Genomic DNA, 16,260 nt, shown 5'->3' on the forward strand with positions numbered 1-16,260 from the left:
TCAAAAAAAAAGACGTAGAGAATATAAAAGACTTCTTCGTTAATATTTGTAAAACAAATATTTTTAACTTCAACGTCTGAGCTGTTATTAAAAGTATAAAGTACTTATTTCTTTTTGTTTTTTTCTTTTTTACATTACAGGGGCTCATAGCACCCATTACAATATTTTTTTTTTCAAGGGCAAAAGAAAGAAAAGATAATACTAATATTATGATGGTAACAAAATACTTGATGTACGTTTACTTGCGATGAATGCTAATTTTACATTGACGAGACAACTTTACAATGATCACGCTAAGTGCCCTCTGAGGGAATCGTAAAAGTGAAAATATTTCAATAATCATCTCCTCGAGAAATAACTTCCTTGCAAGTAGGACGTAATACAAGAGTATGCTCAAATTGGGCAGTATAGCATCCTTTGACATCGACTAGTGGCGGATAAGCTTCAACTGCCCCTTTATCGCACAAATCTTTCAATGCCATTTGATACTTGGTACAACCGACGCGATCCAACCAACGTTTACAAAATGCTAAAGTACCTAGGAAACGAAACGAAATCATGTTAGAATTCTTTTCCCTAAAATATTCATCGAAATTATCACGCGTTATAATAATTTCTATTCCTTACCAAAGTGCTTGTTAATAACATTAAGTAAAAATTTGCTGCTCTGTAATCTGAGCGGGACATATCCGGTATCAAAACTTTTCATATAATGAGAACAATCCAAATCATCGTGGACGACACCTCGTCCGGTAGATCCAAACGTTTCGATCGCATAAAATTCATTTTCTTCCATTCTTGTAGCCTCGCCACCTTTAACTATCGGTACCGTTTTCCCTGCGTGTATTCGATAAGGTGCGATTGAATGTCCATTCAAATTTCTGATTGATTTAACCTGAAAAAGAAATTCATTAAAAGTTTATATACTTATAGTAGTGTAAATTCTGCTCAGTTTACGTACCTGATAAGTTTTACCATCTATTTCAACTTCGTACGATTCCATAACTTCTTGAATAGCAGCACCAACGTCGCAAAGCTGAACATCAATACCGGCAGCTTTAATTCCAGTATTAGTAGCATCGCGAACTGCTTCAATAAGTTTATCATATTTTGGATTAAATGCTAAGGTGAATGCACAATCGATAATACGTCCATTGATGTGTGTGCCGAAATCTATTTTCGTAACGTCATCGTATTCCAAAACAGTTGGATCTCCAGCATTAGGAGTATAATGAGCTGCGCAATGATTTCTCGAACAACCGGTTGGAAATGCCAATCCTGCTTTCAATCCATCTTCTCCTATTAATTTTCTAGCTGTATCTTCCAATTCATTGCAAATTTCTATCATGGTCATTCCTGATTTAACCTGTAGAGAAAATAATTAATATAGGAGACTTATATTTTAGGGATTTATAGGAATTTATCAATAATATTAAAGATATATAATTATATACCCATTTCATAATATGCTTTCTTGTCTGTCTATGTGCTTCTGCAGCTTGTCTAGCTTCGTTGTAAATGTCGCTATGCATTCTATCCAAAGCACGCGCTTCTTCGCTTGTAAAACGGTTCTTAGCACTTCTTTCGTCGATTCCAGCAGCAGGAGGATAATCCATTATTTCTCCAATAGGGAAGTTACCATCGGGAAATAATTTTGAGACAGGAATCGAAGGTCGTTCAGTTTGTTTAACTCCACCAGCCTTATTACGCGGTTTACGTTTCTTCTTCTTTTTTTTAGCGTCTTCATTTTCTGTTCCAGTTTCAGCTTCATTGTCATTGACTTCTATCGATCCTTCATTAAGAACAAAACAATATTGTTTTATTAAATATATCCATAATAGTATTCTGATAATTAATAATATAATTAAGGAAGGTGAATACCTTCAACCGCTGTATCATCATTTTTTATTTGATCATCCTCCTTTGTTTTATCATCTCCTTCTGGTACGTCGGCACTTGCTTCTCCAGCACCTAGATATAGAAATGTTTGTAAACATTAAATAAATAAAATATCATACGTGTATTTTTTAATATTAAATTACTTTTTTTATTATAATTGTTATATATATATATATATATATATATATATATAAAATAATTGTTTACGAACTATTTATATAAAGGTTAATTAAACACATGAAACAGAAATGAATAATGTTCATGTTTTAAGTATAAATCGTTCCACATGTTACACATTTTCCGTATCAACTTGTTATTAAAAAAAAAAATAATATTAAAAATGTTTTACATAAAAAATATTATGATCAACTAACACAAACGTAATAGTTTATCTTACTTAAAAAATAAATAAATATTCATTTAGAAAAAAAATCTTTGTTATAATCACAAATAACAAGAGTAAAAAAGTACATTGAACAAAACGTTGTTGGAAGCAGCACGAGTGGTCGAGCGAACACACCCAAAAAAATCATAATGTAACATACCGGCCTTCTTCTTCTTCTTCTTCTTCTTTTTCTTTTTCGATGCTTCTGCTGCTCCACTTTCATCCTCTTGATCTACGATCTCATCTTTTTCCTCGTCTATTAATTTTTCGGCTGACTTGCCGACTTCTTCTAGTACAGCGGCCATTTTAAAGAGGAAGCTAAGCAATGTGCATCGTAGATATCGTATGCGTCGGTAACGTAGAGCGAACTCTCTATTGAATTATCAACAAAAAATCTATAATAAACGTGGGTATGTTTTTATTTAAAAATATACTGTATACACATATATATATATATATATACACATATGAGTGGAACCACGAGACTAAAATAAAACTAAGTGTCCGATTATGAACTAAACTAGACTCGAGTAGAACAATAGACTCGAGTAAATCATAAATAGATATTTTTCTCTAAGATTATCAGTTCTCTGTTCTACTACGCGTGGAACAGAGAAAGAGAGAGAGAGAGAAAGATGCTAAGGCACGTGTGAATAAAAAGAGAGGGCAAGATAGTACTACTTGAGACGGAGCGATGTTTTTGGAAGGACAGTCGAATGCGAGATATCGATAGTAATGCAAGTTGCTAAAATTATACTGCGAGATATATCGAGAATACAGTGCGAGTTAAATTTAGTTACAACTTCAATTTTCAAGAGTTTCAACGCATTGTTTTTTTCTTTTTATTACTATTTTTTATTATTATTACTTTATTAATAATACTACTATTTTTTATTATAATAAAAATTATAGATTTCAACGTTTAAATATAATCTTAAAAAAATAATTACTCTCTCTCTCTCTCGTTTTGCAGACTTAATAATTGTCGCATGCAATCAATGTCACGTATATGTACATACTTTATTTATATAGATTTTTTGTGACCGATTCAACTACGATTTAACCAAGTTATGGAATCTATAGCTTCATCGCCGAACGAATCAAACACAAAATAACTGCAGAAGAAACGTCTTATGTCAATAACCTTCTTCTTTACCGAGCGAGCGATACTCGGTCTTCCAAGTATTATTTTTTTATGAGGGAAAGAATGTTGGGAAAAAAATCATTTAGTTATTATTTAGTTTAGTTTGGATCTTTTGTTTAAAAATGTACACCGTCATATTTACATACATATATATAGTATTTTATTCATTTATTTACTAATTGGTTTTTGTAAAATCGAATGTGTGCTATCTTCCATTATATTTGTTTCATTCTCATCTATAACATATAATTAATAAAATTCTAAGAGCTTATGTAATTACAAATTATATTCTAACGATAGTTTTTTTGTAATTTTGTAAATACAATGGGACCATTGGATGTTAATACCACATTCTATTTATATATATATATATATATAATGTTGAAAGATAAATAACAATTCGTTAATTGTTATAAATCATGTATATAAGTCTATGTAATATAAAATGGAACGATTGTAACGAAAGGTATTTCTTCTTTTATAGATTCTCCTTTCTTTCGATTAGAAAAATCATTTTGTAATGCATAAATATATTCATTCTCTAATAAAATTATGCTTACGTTTATCCTACTGCAGAAAGAATTAGTTCGGCAACATCTGGGTCTGTACATAGGACACTTAATTGCATCGTTACTTGATTACCTGACAATGCTAGTCTTGCACGTGCAAGTACTTCCTTACCACCTCTAAAAACACCACTTAACAATAGATTATGCGACGCAGATCCTGGAAGTATTCTATCGCTACGTTCCACCGCATCTAATCCCAAAAATCCTGTAAGACTTTGTATTGCTCCTTCTAAATTCGTTACCGTAGCTCCCAGAACAAAAGTTTCTTCCAACTTGGCATATCCTTTAGCAGCAGATGCATCCCAAAATGCACCAAAGTCTACTCCTCTACTTCCCATACCTCGAATTTGATCAGCTATTGTAATTTCCAAATCTTCCAGCTAAAATGTTGCAAGTACAATTACGAACGCAATATAAACGATGCGTAGAATCGGTCACGTTAAAAGATCAACGATTGTAATACCATGTATTCGTCGCAGTAACCCTGATCAGTATCTGGAACGCCTGTTGTAGGATCGCAATCACGTGCCATGAAACGAAGAGTCGTAGGCATGGTTGCGACACTAGCATGTACATCTCCTGGATAAGATAATACCGTGTAAGTCGTTCCTGGTTCATTATATGACAGACGTGGACACGGTACTTCACATAGAACAGTGTAACTAAAAACATACATTTTATTAATATAGAGCTATCTTAGAAATAAAGTACATCTTACCCTTCGGTTGCTTCGATAGCAATTCTGACGTCTTCCAAAAATTGATCAGAAAGCGTATTTATACAATCGAATTGCAAAACGAGATGTTCCGCGAACGTGTGTTTGATACATTTCACGTTATATTCTGTTTCAGATTCGGTTAATTCAAACACGGCAGAAGACTTGAGAAGAGAAGAGCCTCTGATGATATTCGCTATCTGCGGTATTTGCGATAATTTTTCTATGAAGCTCTCTTCTCTCGTTAAACGCGGTTGTTGCGGCTTGATAGTGGTATGTATTTCTACTTGTGCTGGTTCCTCTATAGTTTGCGCCGGTGGTACCTGTATGATAATTTCATAAGTTGGAATGTATAAGATTAAATTAAATTAAATTAAAAAAAAAAAAATACCTGAGAAACGTCAAATGGTTCTTCCATAGGCGTTTTCATATAATTTCGTAAAGCTCTTTCCAAACTAGGTATAGAGAAAAGAGGTGGCTGTATTAGTGGCAATACAGTTGGATCACTTTGTTCTTGTAAAATCGTACAATAATATGCTGCACGATCGCGAACTTCGTCGTCGGAATCTAATTGACAACGAGATAAAAGTACAAGAACGTTTGGAAGAAGAAGCGGGCATGCTGCAGCGAAACGTGCTAAAGCTGTTACAGCTGCAGCACGTACACTTGCACTTTCGAGAATGACGCGATTATAGATAAAACGTATGTATCTGGACGGTTGTTTGGATGTTGGCCCTTCTTGTCCCAGCAGATGTAATATACGCACTGCGAGAGAAATGTGTTCGCAATCTTCTATAAATTCGCACAAGTGTGCCAAGCCTGCCTCTTTGGCTTCGGCATTTCCTTCCATGACGGCTATGATAGTATCGGCTATGGCCGCTTTGTATTCAAGGCCACCTTCGTCTCTTAACATAGCGGAAAGGAAATTCATTAAAACTGTGTGCTTGCGCGGGAATTTTTGACACAAAGCTCTGTAATGAAATAGAAAATAATGTCGTCTGAGTAGAGATAGTGTTATCGATTAAATTCTGAAGACGAAATGTACCTTATCGCTTGTACCACAACAACTTTGAATTCATCTGAAATTTCTGATACAAAAGTAGCAATCTGTTTCATCAAACGATCCACAGAACTTTCTGCTCCAGTTTTCAAAAGCGTCGTAATAGCTAAAGTAGCAATTGATCTATTGGAATCTGTGATTAAGTTTTCTAAGTCCAAATTACATGCCGTAACCGCTGCTGGATGAGTCATTGCGACTTTATTTAAAGTTCTAACGGCAGCAAATCTAAGAGCTGGCTTAGGAGATCCGCAGAATAATTGTAACACACTGATAGCAGGTCCAATTTCTTTAAGACCGCTTCTTCCAAGATTAACCAATGCGTGCGCTGCTTCGTAAACAATAATTTCTGATTTATGACGCAAGCATGCTTCGATGAATCCTAACAAATCCTCTCCTTCTTCCACGTCGTCTAGGAGTTTGCACGCCATTCTTATCAGCATACAACCTGCGTAAGGACTTTTAGGACTGGTTCTCATGAGTTTTGCTACTAATTTGATGACAGCAAGTTTGTCAGTTTTTCTTGCTTGATACAAAACTCCTAATGCATGGTACTGTACCATTACGTTGGTAGAGTTTAAAGCCTCTTGAGCTTCATAAGCCCATCTTCTAGCGACGTCACTGGAAACGCTAGTCAAATGTAGAGATGAAACCAATGCAGCGCTAGATACCGCCGGAGAACGATCGACGATTGCTTGTTTCATATAACGTTCGATTGCTGCTAACATACCGCCATCGGTGATAGTACACAAAGCTCTTATCGCGGCTGCTCTGTATAAATCTTCTTTTCCAGTCATATCTTTTGTAAGACTGGACGTAACTATGATCACGTCTTCTGCCAATGAACTTAATTCTTTGATACCCAAATAAACTAAACGCCTTAATACTACATCTCTGGATTGGAATAACTTAGTCATCGCAAAAAATGCTTCCGTTGCTTCCATAGTACCTAATTGTTCTCCTTGATTCAATAGGTACAAAATTTTGGTAAGAATATGAGCACATTTTCTTGGATTTACAGGGGTGTCATTGAAAGTACGTGCCTCTTGAAGTACGGTTGTTTTCTCCAAGTTTTGGAAAGGATTTCCACCGCCTGATAAATCGAACAGAGATATAAAATACATTACATTTGTAATAACAATAATTTCATAAGCAGATGTTTACAAATAACTGTCAAATTAGGCTATATCCCAAGATGCAATGACTTAAAAGGTTACGTATCAACGTATATAGTTATATGGATATAATTATTATTAATTCATAATTACCATCTTCCTCTTCTTTCTTGTCGCGTTTAAAAGCATTCATTTTGCGATATTATAAATGAAAAACGTGGAAAATATCGGACACGTCACCTTGACTCTCTGACAAACCAATCATCGAAACTTCTTTTTCAACGGAGTAATATGGCGTGTGCGCTTGTATTTTGCCGAATTATCAACGAAATCGTATCGCACAAGAAATTTAAAATGATTTTACTAACAAGATGACTATATATTGAACGAATTTTAACTATTATGTATGCAATATTACACGTGATCAATGTTCTATCTTACAGCATCCTCGTAATCTCAATGAAAACGCATCTAGGATAACACGCGTCAACGATAATGCACATCTTTACCGACGCAGTAAGATCATATTTTATTATCGAAATCCTATGTATAAAATCTATAATTTATCTACAAACGTAAACTAATCGTTTAATCGTCGATTACTTAATAAAAAAAAAAAAAACGTTCACTTGGCGCGGTCAAAAAAATAAAATCAAATAAATATTCACGATCGTAGCTTTCCTAAGGAGACGATAAAAACTAAAAATTCTAAGATGCAATGATTAGATAAATTATCGCACGCAAAATAAACATTATTCTATTAATAATTATTACAATATATTTTTTTTTTTTTTATATACATACATCCATGCATACATATATACATATATAAATTCTCATCTAACTTAGTTTACATAAATTCCGTAAGAGGAGCCACAATGAGAATACTATACGACGCATAGACTTTGTGAAAATTGAACGTTGCCGTTGCTGGCAGCCGAAGTTGAACTTTCGCGTATATCGCATGTCGTCGACGATTGCGCGCGAGTTTTGTCCCTTGTCTCGTTACAGTCGGTGGTCGAACTTGATTCTGGTGTCAGCAACGCGCGTGTCTCTCGTTCTCCTTGTGTTTTGTCCTGGGTCGCTTGTATATATATATATATAAGGACATAGTCATCGAAGAGCAAAGTTTTTTGGATTGTTTCGGAACGTCGTTTGGAGTGCAGTCCGAATAATTATATAAAAAAAAAAAAAAAAAACAACAAAATGTCGTACGCTATCATACTTTTAACGATCTCGTGTCTCTGTACCGGCTTTGCAGTAGGTAAGAGGAAAAAATTAATTTTATCTCATTCAGACATTATCGAAAATGAGAACAATTGAATTTTTTACTTTGGTTTCTCTCTCTCTCTCTCTCTCCCTCTCTCTCTCTCTCTCTCTCTCTCTCTCTCTCTCTCTCTCTCTCTCTCTCTCTCTCTCTTTCTCTCTCTTTATTCCTATCTCTCTGGTTCTCTTACGATTTCGTCGAATCGTCTTGCTGATGACGCGCGTGGTATGCAGCGATTCTTAGAATGGACGAGTCCATCGTTCCTTTCACGCTCGTCGATACGTATTATGCGAATTCATTGGTGACCCATTATTACTCCTCTCGTACATGTTTACTTTGAATAACGTAACACGGTCCTTTTTCCCATGTCCGATATTCGATAAATAGCGTTCGATATTCATGCTATTCTTATGCCATTACACCTTCATCAAACTCTTCGATTTCCGATCGTAGCTTTTTTTATACGCGAATCCGGTTTTTTTTATTACATACACTCCAAGGATCAGATTGGGCAACGTTCAAAACAGGAGTAGCTTGTTACGTTGCTATAAAGAAACGATATAATCAGTTTTATTTATCTATTTTTAGGATCATTAGATTTTATTCGACGAATTCGATGAATCATTTCAAGTAACTTTCATTGTTCCATTTTCTTTTGGCTGGGTAGTTAGTAACATTTTTTTTTTTCGAGTAAATGAAACAAAAAAACAAAAAAGATTGAAAAGTGTATATATATATATATATGCTTTTCGTCGTTCAGTCGGCTTTTTGCTAAACCATACTTGGCTATCGCCTGCCTGTTCGATTTCACCATTGCTACGTACGAAAAACCAATCGCTGTTTGAAAAAATTTTGGGTCGACCTTTCTTATCGATTACGTGTGAACATTTTTACTGGAATACAAGGTTGAAATATTTTTTCGATATCCTTTCGAGCTTTCTCCAAGATTTCTGCAGATTACACGATGTAAATAAATCGGAGATGCATCGTTTCAAGCACATGGATGATGATGATGATGATGATGATAATAATAATGTTTGATTATCGTTTAATTTGCGTTAGAAACGTAACTTTATATATTTTTATTTAATTTGTAATTTTTTATTACAATCAATAATCACAACAATAGTCACTGATTTCACTTGTTTTGGACTCGTTACATTAAAAAAGCACGCGAAATGTGAACGTGATCCTTTTTACGGACGTAACGTCCATTATACTTTTATTTGATCGAATGAATGATTCTCGATGAAAATAAATGAGTAAAATTATCAATGATTTATCGAATGAAAGTCGTTCGCAGTACATTTACATGTAAAATCCCAATACATTTAATGTTTGCTTAGGTTATGAGTCAAGTTCGAACAATGAATGTGACGAATCTTGTTTAGTGAATTTCAATATTGATTAAATATAAGACATTATTCGTAAAACACGTTTGTTTGAGCGAATTCTATGCACTATTTTCATACTGTTAATCTAAGTATATAGATAAGTGCACACGTTATCACATTATGATATGCTACTAACGAATCTGACGATAACTAATATCAGCAAAGATTTATTGTATCTTACTACGCAATTTTATTTAATTTTATTTGTTTAACAAATAATATATATATATATATCTTGAAAATAAAATAACATGATTTTTACGCTACTTGTATTATCACTAAATTACGTATTAAATATTAATATGTACGTATATTAAATATAAATAAGTAATTTGTATACTCCTTTTTCTTTATTTTTTAAAACAATAAAATTTCACAGGAAACGATTTTAAATAAACCATGACCCACAAGGAATATTTCGATGTAATTAATATTCGTGTAATATATATACCTTCTGTATGATAAATCTGAATAATAATAAGTAGAATCTGATAAAATTTTTCGATAATAATCTGCGATAATAGACAAAAATAATATATAAATTAGTTTTTAATTGATATAGTTTCTTTAGATAATATATATCTATCTAATAAATACATCATATTAATTATTAAATTATTTGAAGTGAAATGAATTTCTGAGAATAGTATTTAATTAAATCTTATATTTGTGATATCGGTCATTAAAGATTACAACCTTATCTTCTTGAATCGCGAATTAAAAAAAAATATATGCTTGATCGATAATTATTTTTATTTGATATTTTCTTTTTCTTTCATTCATTTATTGCACGTTTTATATACAGAACGATGTAATAATAAGAAAGAAAAAAGAAAATGTAATTTGCAGACGAAATAAGAGCTAAATATTTATTTATTTCGAATATCCTTTTCGTCGTCGGGTTGACGAATTTAATATATGTTTTACGAGGGGAAGTAGATAAGGAAGAAATAATACGAACGTAATCAGAGGAACATAATATCTGAATAAAACAATGAGTCATGCTATATACATAAATATTAACTCGTTGATCGTTTTATATACGTAGGCAATATCAAATAATTTCTATTTTTCTTTTCCAGGGATGGAATGTACTTATAAAGAGTCAAAAAATGTTTTCGAGAAAATGATAACAAGCTGTCCCGTATTATGGGGTGATTCTAATAAATCATATTGTTGTTATGATTTAACAAATGAAAATTTTTACTGTTGTACTAAAGAAGAATTTGCTATGACAATGGGGTACATATGATCCGGATTTATATATATTTATTGAAATTTTATATAGAAATTTATATGAAATATTATTATTATTATTATTATTATTAATATCTCTGTAAAACAATTGTTATTACACTAATGAATATATCATCGTATTTTAGACTCGGAATCATCGTACCTGTGGTTATCGCTGCTGGTATTATTATATCATTAATAGTTTGCTGCATTTCTTGTTTATGCTGCAGCTGCTGCCCATGGTATCGTCGACGCCATCGTGGCACCGTTTATGGCAGTAAGTAACTATTTTGAGAAAGTCTGTGAATTGATCCAGCTTATTGCAAAATATTTCATTCGTTTTAAGATTCAAGTTATAATAATCGATTCTATAATACATATTTTTCTTATTCCCTAAAAGATAAATAACATATTAATATGATGTAATTGTTATAGTTTTTTTTTTCTTCGTATAACATTACGATGTTACATTCTTTTTACAAGTAACTATTGTCAGAGGCAGCTAGGACGAATATTGTTTAGAAATTATTTGAGAAGCAAGCACAAATAATTAATAACTATATAAATAATTATACAAGTTTATAATAAGAAGTTTTATTATTACGAATCTAATTACTATTACGTATTATTAATATTATTAAAACGATGTCTTATCATTTGTTTTACACTCAATAACTAATTGAGTTATATAATTCTTTTTAGGACCAACTATGGCATAATTTTCTGGCATCATCTATTTGAATTAGGTTAAGATTGGCTTATATCTAACATCTTGTGCAGCTAAAAATTTATAAAATTTTATAAACAGTGTGTGTATATATATATACACACGCATATATTACATTCCATTTTAGAAATAAGACATAACTTTTTGTATAACTTTTTTTAGCATAATCTTCATATATTTTGCAATTATAATTAATATGTAATATCGAATGTTATAATTATATTTAAACGATTGCAGAAATATTTAGAAATTTATAATACTTTTAAGGACATAAAATATATGAAACAATTATGCTATATAATGCTTCTTGAAAAGAAGTCTCTCCACTGTTTTTTAGAATTCTAAATGTAATAGTGTTTAATTTTATATGTTAATATATTCAATATTTTTTATGATACACATAGTAGCAAAAGAAAATACAATGTTCCTATACACACTCATGTACTATAATCCATATTCCTCTCTGCTCATCTTTTATAAAAAAAAAGATGAAGAAAAAATGTTTTACTATATTATGTTTTATACAAAAAAGAATCCATAATATTTTTATCTTAAACATCAAACAAGAAACCAGTGAGAAATGACATGGATCTAAACCACGACATATGTATTATAAAGATCTAATATATTGTATTTGTTTAAAAACACACGTATTATAATAATACAATATTATTATAGACATTTTATATACACACGCATACACACATATATATATATGCTTTTTATACACATGTAATGATAAATAGGTAAAATAACGCGAGCTTCTTGTACTACTTTAATAATAAAAAAAATTTGTGCAAGAAAATTACATTTCTTTTTATCCTTGATACGAAATTATTTTTCAATACTGTGCTTTCTACATTATTTTTTATTAAATATTATTTTTAATGTTAATATCAATATTTAAATATTCGCCCGCTGTCTCTGAAAATGGAAATTATTGAATATCGTTCTTTCGGAACATAGCAGTACATTAATTTTTGTTATAGAAGTACAAACACCAAGTGTTGTTCAAGTGATACAAACTTCAACAAATCCTCCGTCTAATTATGCCAATCAAACAGAGCAAAATCATTATACACCATATCCAACTAATGTTGGAGGTAATCTTTTATTATATTCTATATAATTATTTTATCTCCCAATGAAAACGTACATATGTGATTTCCATTATATATCTCATTTAATAGGAACACCACAACCACTACCAGCATATACGATCGAACCTTATGCCCGGCAGGCACCATATAATCCCGGATATGTACAATAATACCAAAAACACCAGTTTAATCTATATGTGAATACGTTTAGTATAACTTCGATCAATTTGTTACCTTCGATGTCAATAATACAAAATACGGTTAAAAAGAAAAAAAAAGAAAAAAAAAAAAAGAATCGAATGCCACAAAAATGTTCACATTTTGTATTATTACAACAATATGAATTTTATATCTGTTGAAACTTAAAATAAATCTGTCGGAGATATCTTTAAAAAAAAAAAAAATAAAAAATAAATAAATAAATAAATATTCCTCGTAATATATTTAATCATTTTCAAATAATAAGAATAATTTTCATTTATCAAATATACAAATAATTCTAAACTATTTTCATGCTCTGTTATATTTATATATTCTCGTTTTAAATATACGGCGAATATATTAAGTTTAATATACTAATTTTTTTTTTCATTTACCCAGTGTACATTGTCTACGCAGTTTTTTTCTTTGTAAGTTAAATGATTAACATAATTACGTAATTATGACACACGATGGAGCATGTACGTTACTATTTATTTTATATATATAAATTATCCAGTCTTATTCATCTTAATTGGAAGTTTTCAATGTTCCTCTTTACAACAATGTAAATATAGAATTAATTTATTTATATTATAAGATTTTCACCAGCAGTTTGTATATGTTATTATTAATCATTAGATAAAATATTATGTTATCTTTATTATGTTTTCAAAGATAATTATTTCGTACAATTACTTCTAATACTACGTTTTTCTTACGTTACAGATAAGGCAACAAACGCTCCTTTTTTGGTGCTTTATAAAGAATCTAACAAAGAATCATTGTGCTTTATGGATATCTGTCATATTATAATTACCAGCATACTCTGTAATGATAATTATGTCAGGTACAAGTTGCTGGAGAACGTTACCAACTCGACAAACGAACATTTTCTTTAGATATTCGTTTAACATAGCACATTGATACTCCCATTATACATATTACCACCTCTTAAATATAAATAAAAATTATATACATTTTTTGCACACTGAACAACGGATTAAAATAGAAATTTTTATGTGATTTATACAGAACAATTTTCCAATAATTTTGATAGTATCAATAGACTTAATAATTCCAAATGAAACGTCTATCATGTTCCTAAATACATTAGTAAATACGATGATAATCACTAAGTAGAGCGAGATCTGCTTTGGTCATAGAGATATGTAAAATATCTTATGAATTCACTATAGCACGTGTCCAATGTGCATAAAAAAGCGAATTAAATATAATCTAAGTCATACATTATTGTGCTTATTAGGAAGTTAATTGAATTAAATTATTCTAAAAGGAATCTCACATATTTCATAATTTGGTTGGCATTCGACAAAAATAAGAATCATATAGAATCTAATTTCGAAACATTATTTCGGGAATGTATACTATAAAAAAATGTTATATTCGTTATACTATTATTATACATGAAAGTATCCTTGCAATAAGTAAAATATATACCAAAAGCTCAAAGAGAGGATGTTGTTCAATTCACATTTGCGGTAACTGATCAATAGGCGTTGCAAATTTGAAATCTTCTGGAAATAGTTTACTTGCATGCGGATACATGAGCTTGTAAGATTGTCTGATGGTAACATCTGCAACTCCTGCAATATCACCAATTTCTTTTTGCGATCTCTTGTCTTCCGAAGCCTATTTAATCAACAAAAAGAAATTGAAAGATTTGGTTAAATTATGAAGAACGTTTTCTCAACTATATTCGTAAATAATATACGTACTTGTGATGCCATATAAATTGCAGCTGCAGCTACTGAAATAGGTGACCTTCCAGGTACGATATCAATTTCTACTGCTTTTCGAGCGATATGCGTTGCAGCCCTTTGTACCATATTTGGAAGACCAAGATTAGAACAGAATCTCGACATGAAGTCTCCTGTCGTGATGAGATCCACACTCGTTTCCAGTGCCTTCAATATCAACTTAAAACATCTACCAATTTCTTTTTTGCTAATTTTGCTAACAGCACAAATTTCTTTAAAGGTACGTGGCACTCCTTCTTGTCTACATGCAATATATAGGCAGGCTGATGCAATAGCGTCATTAGCTCGTCCTTTCAAATTTTTCCCATCGTGTACTTGCTTAAAAAGATTATTAGCTCTGTCCACAATAGTTTTTGGTAAATTAATACGATCTGCCATTCCATTGATCTCGCGAAATGCATTGATTAATGCTCTGTCAGAGCTACTCATCTAGAATTATATTTTAATATTAATTTTTTTATCGTAAAAAAAATATGCAAGTGCGTGTTAAATGCGTTATACTAACTGTGCGTCTATTTTGATATTTGGAAGCACCAAATGCATCGAAAGAAGCAGCACCAGTTCCTGGTCCAATCATGGTAGACAAGTCTGACCCATTAAGTAGAGGATTCTCAGGGCCACCGACACGGGACGGATCAACGCCAGCTTTTTCGTTACTAAATGTCCTCCATTCTGAGCCCACGTCTATGACCCTAATATCGTCAAGACAGATCGATACTTTTAACATTGTTAAACATTGTTCTTTATCTTTATTTATTTGTTTTTTCTTACCTGTCACCTACTACTAATCCACACTCTGAACATATCTGATCTCCAGCTCTATGATCTTCGATAAGCGGTGCATCTGGATGTGCATAACAACACACTTTATTCGTGTCATGCCTGTAAAATATTACTTGCTTTATATAACGTATTCTATAAATTATTTATCTTTTATGATAATGATATTTTACATATCATTTACTTTTTATAACAATGATGCATTTAATTACAACTAATCACATGCAATTATAATAGACGGATTCTTTTCGTTTTCATAGTACAATAATAATGTTACAACGATTGAATTGCTTCTTAATAATATGTAAATTAATTTTATAAAATTAATAAATTAATTAAGAATGGAAATATGACTGTGTCAAAAATCATAACCTCAAAAATCCGATCGAAAGACTTTTAATCCTGATATTTAAATTTTTGAAAAGTATATTTTTACAGAATAATATTATCAGATAAATGTTGTAAAATAAAAATTAAAGACAAAAGAAAAAGAAGGAAATACATAAGATTAAAAATTGTTTAACTCACCTTGAAAAACTTGCCATATTTCTCAATCGTATATGCGGTACACTACATGCCATACATCTATCTAACAAATATGGCTGCAATACAATTCGTTTTATTCATGCATGTCGGTATTAGTGTGTGTTGTCTACCAACATAACAAAAAAATCCGTGAAAAGCTGAGATAAACATAACCTACGACGCAAAACAAATTATATACTATTTAGAATAAATATAATCTAATAATATTCTTTTTAATTAAATAACGACATTAAAAATATGTATTCATATTAAAAATTACATTTTCTATTTCGTTTGTTCCTTTATAAATTATATTCCGGTAATAACAATTTCCATCATAAATTTATAGTTACGAACAATTAAGATTT

General features: G+C 31.2%; 4 protein-coding genes across 5 annotated transcripts; 1 reads left to right on the top strand and 3 right to left on the bottom strand.

The window, feature by feature from the left end:
- Positions 1 to 207: 207 nt before the first annotated feature.
- LOC127071162 (methionine aminopeptidase 2) lies at positions 208 to 2,627 on the bottom strand. The gene is made up of 6 exons (XM_051010092.1): positions 2,445 to 2,627; positions 1,882 to 1,971; positions 1,455 to 1,792; positions 962 to 1,366; positions 628 to 895; positions 208 to 538 (listed from the first exon to the last, which is right to left on the bottom strand). Exons 1-6 carry the CDS (start codon positions 2,587 to 2,589, stop codon positions 333 to 335), a joined length of 1,452 nt encoding a protein of 483 aa, XP_050866049.1. The 5' UTR covers positions 2,590 to 2,627; the 3' UTR covers positions 208 to 332.
- A 938-nt stretch (positions 2,628 to 3,565) lies between these two features.
- LOC127071160 (coatomer subunit gamma) lies at positions 3,566 to 7,360 on the bottom strand. The gene is made up of 7 exons (XM_051010091.1): positions 7,038 to 7,360; positions 5,758 to 6,862; positions 5,104 to 5,683; positions 4,716 to 5,035; positions 4,461 to 4,659; positions 3,989 to 4,377; positions 3,566 to 3,664 (listed from the first exon to the last, which is right to left on the bottom strand). Exons 1-6 carry the CDS (start codon positions 7,075 to 7,077, stop codon positions 3,991 to 3,993), a joined length of 2,631 nt encoding a protein of 876 aa, XP_050866048.1. The 5' UTR covers positions 7,078 to 7,360; the 3' UTR covers positions 3,566 to 3,664; positions 3,989 to 3,990.
- Positions 7,361 to 7,801: 441 nt separating this feature from the next.
- LOC127071043 (protein shisa-5-like) lies at positions 7,802 to 13,047 on the top strand. Of its 2 annotated transcripts, none has more exons than XM_051009835.1 (5): positions 7,802 to 8,148; positions 10,628 to 10,787; positions 10,928 to 11,058; positions 12,501 to 12,611; positions 12,699 to 13,047. In XM_051009835.1, the coding sequence occupies exons 1-5, from the start codon at positions 8,091 to 8,093 to the stop codon at positions 12,776 to 12,778; spliced, it is 540 nt and encodes a 179-aa protein (XP_050865792.1). In that variant the 5' UTR covers positions 7,802 to 8,090; the 3' UTR covers positions 12,779 to 13,047. The 2 variants fall into 2 exon arrangements, with proteins under 2 accessions (XP_050865792.1, XP_050865791.1); XM_051009834.1 differs by having other exon boundaries at positions 7,803 to 8,148; positions 12,498 to 12,611.
- Positions 13,048 to 13,449: 402 nt separating this feature from the next.
- Positions 13,450 to 16,069, bottom strand: LOC127071038 (transcription initiation factor IIB). The gene is made up of 5 exons (XM_051009827.1): positions 15,896 to 16,069; positions 15,359 to 15,469; positions 15,093 to 15,279; positions 14,546 to 15,016; positions 13,450 to 14,459 (listed from the first exon to the last, which is right to left on the bottom strand). Exons 1-5 carry the CDS (start codon positions 15,946 to 15,948, stop codon positions 14,298 to 14,300), a joined length of 984 nt encoding a protein of 327 aa, XP_050865784.1. The 5' UTR covers positions 15,949 to 16,069; the 3' UTR covers positions 13,450 to 14,297.
- Positions 16,070 to 16,260: the final 191 nt, after the last annotated feature.

The sequence above is a fragment of the Vespula vulgaris genome, chromosome 20, assembly GCF_905475345.1.
Source record: "Vespula vulgaris chromosome 20, iyVesVulg1.1, whole genome shotgun sequence".
Lineage (NCBI taxonomy): Eukaryota > Metazoa > Arthropoda > Insecta > Hymenoptera > Vespidae > Vespula > Vespula vulgaris.

Excerpts from the sequence above, each read along its gene's own strand:
- LOC127071162 (XM_051010092.1), bottom strand. The coding sequence starts at position 2,589 with ATGGCCGCTGTACTAGAAGAAGTCGGCAAGTCAGCCGAAAAATTAATA. Across the intron at positions 1,972-2,444 it reads GAAGAAGAAGAAGAAGGCCG|GTGCTGGAGAAGCAAGTGCC; the intron begins GTATGTTACATT and ends TTCTATATCTAG. Across the intron at positions 1,793-1,881 it reads TGATGATACAGCGGTTGAAG|GATCGATAGAAGTCAATGAC; the intron begins GTATTCACCTTC and ends TTCTTAATGAAG.
- LOC127071160 (XM_051010091.1), bottom strand. The coding sequence starts at position 7,077 with ATGAATGCTTTTAAACGCGACAAGAAAGAAGAGGAAGATG. Across the intron at positions 4,660-4,715 it reads GCTATCGAAGCAACCGAAGG|TTACACTGTTCTATGTGAAG; the intron begins GTAAGATGTACT and ends GTATGTTTTTAG. Across the intron at positions 4,378-4,460 it reads GTTACTGCGACGAATACATG|CTGGAAGATTTGGAAATTAC; the intron begins GTATTACAATCG and ends GCAACATTTTAG.
- LOC127071043 (XM_051009834.1), top strand. The coding sequence starts at position 8,091 with ATGTCGTACGCTATCATACTTTTAACGATCTCGTGTCTCTGTACCGGC. Across the intron at positions 11,059-12,497 it reads TCGTGGCACCGTTTATGGCA|AAGTACAAACACCAAGTGTT; the intron begins GTAAGTAACTAT and ends TTTTTGTTATAG. Across the intron at positions 12,612-12,698 it reads ATATCCAACTAATGTTGGAG|GAACACCACAACCACTACCA; the intron begins GTAATCTTTTAT and ends CTCATTTAATAG.
- LOC127071038 (XM_051009827.1), bottom strand. The coding sequence starts at position 15,948 with ATGGCATGTAGTGTACCGCATATACGATTGAGAAATATGGCAAGTTTT. Across the intron at positions 15,470-15,895 it reads AATATGGCAAGTTTTTCAAG|GCATGACACGAATAAAGTGT; the intron begins GTGAGTTAAACA and ends AATATTTTACAG. Across the intron at positions 15,017-15,092 it reads AATATCAAAATAGACGCACA|ATGAGTAGCTCTGACAGAGC; the intron begins GTTAGTATAACG and ends ATATAATTCTAG.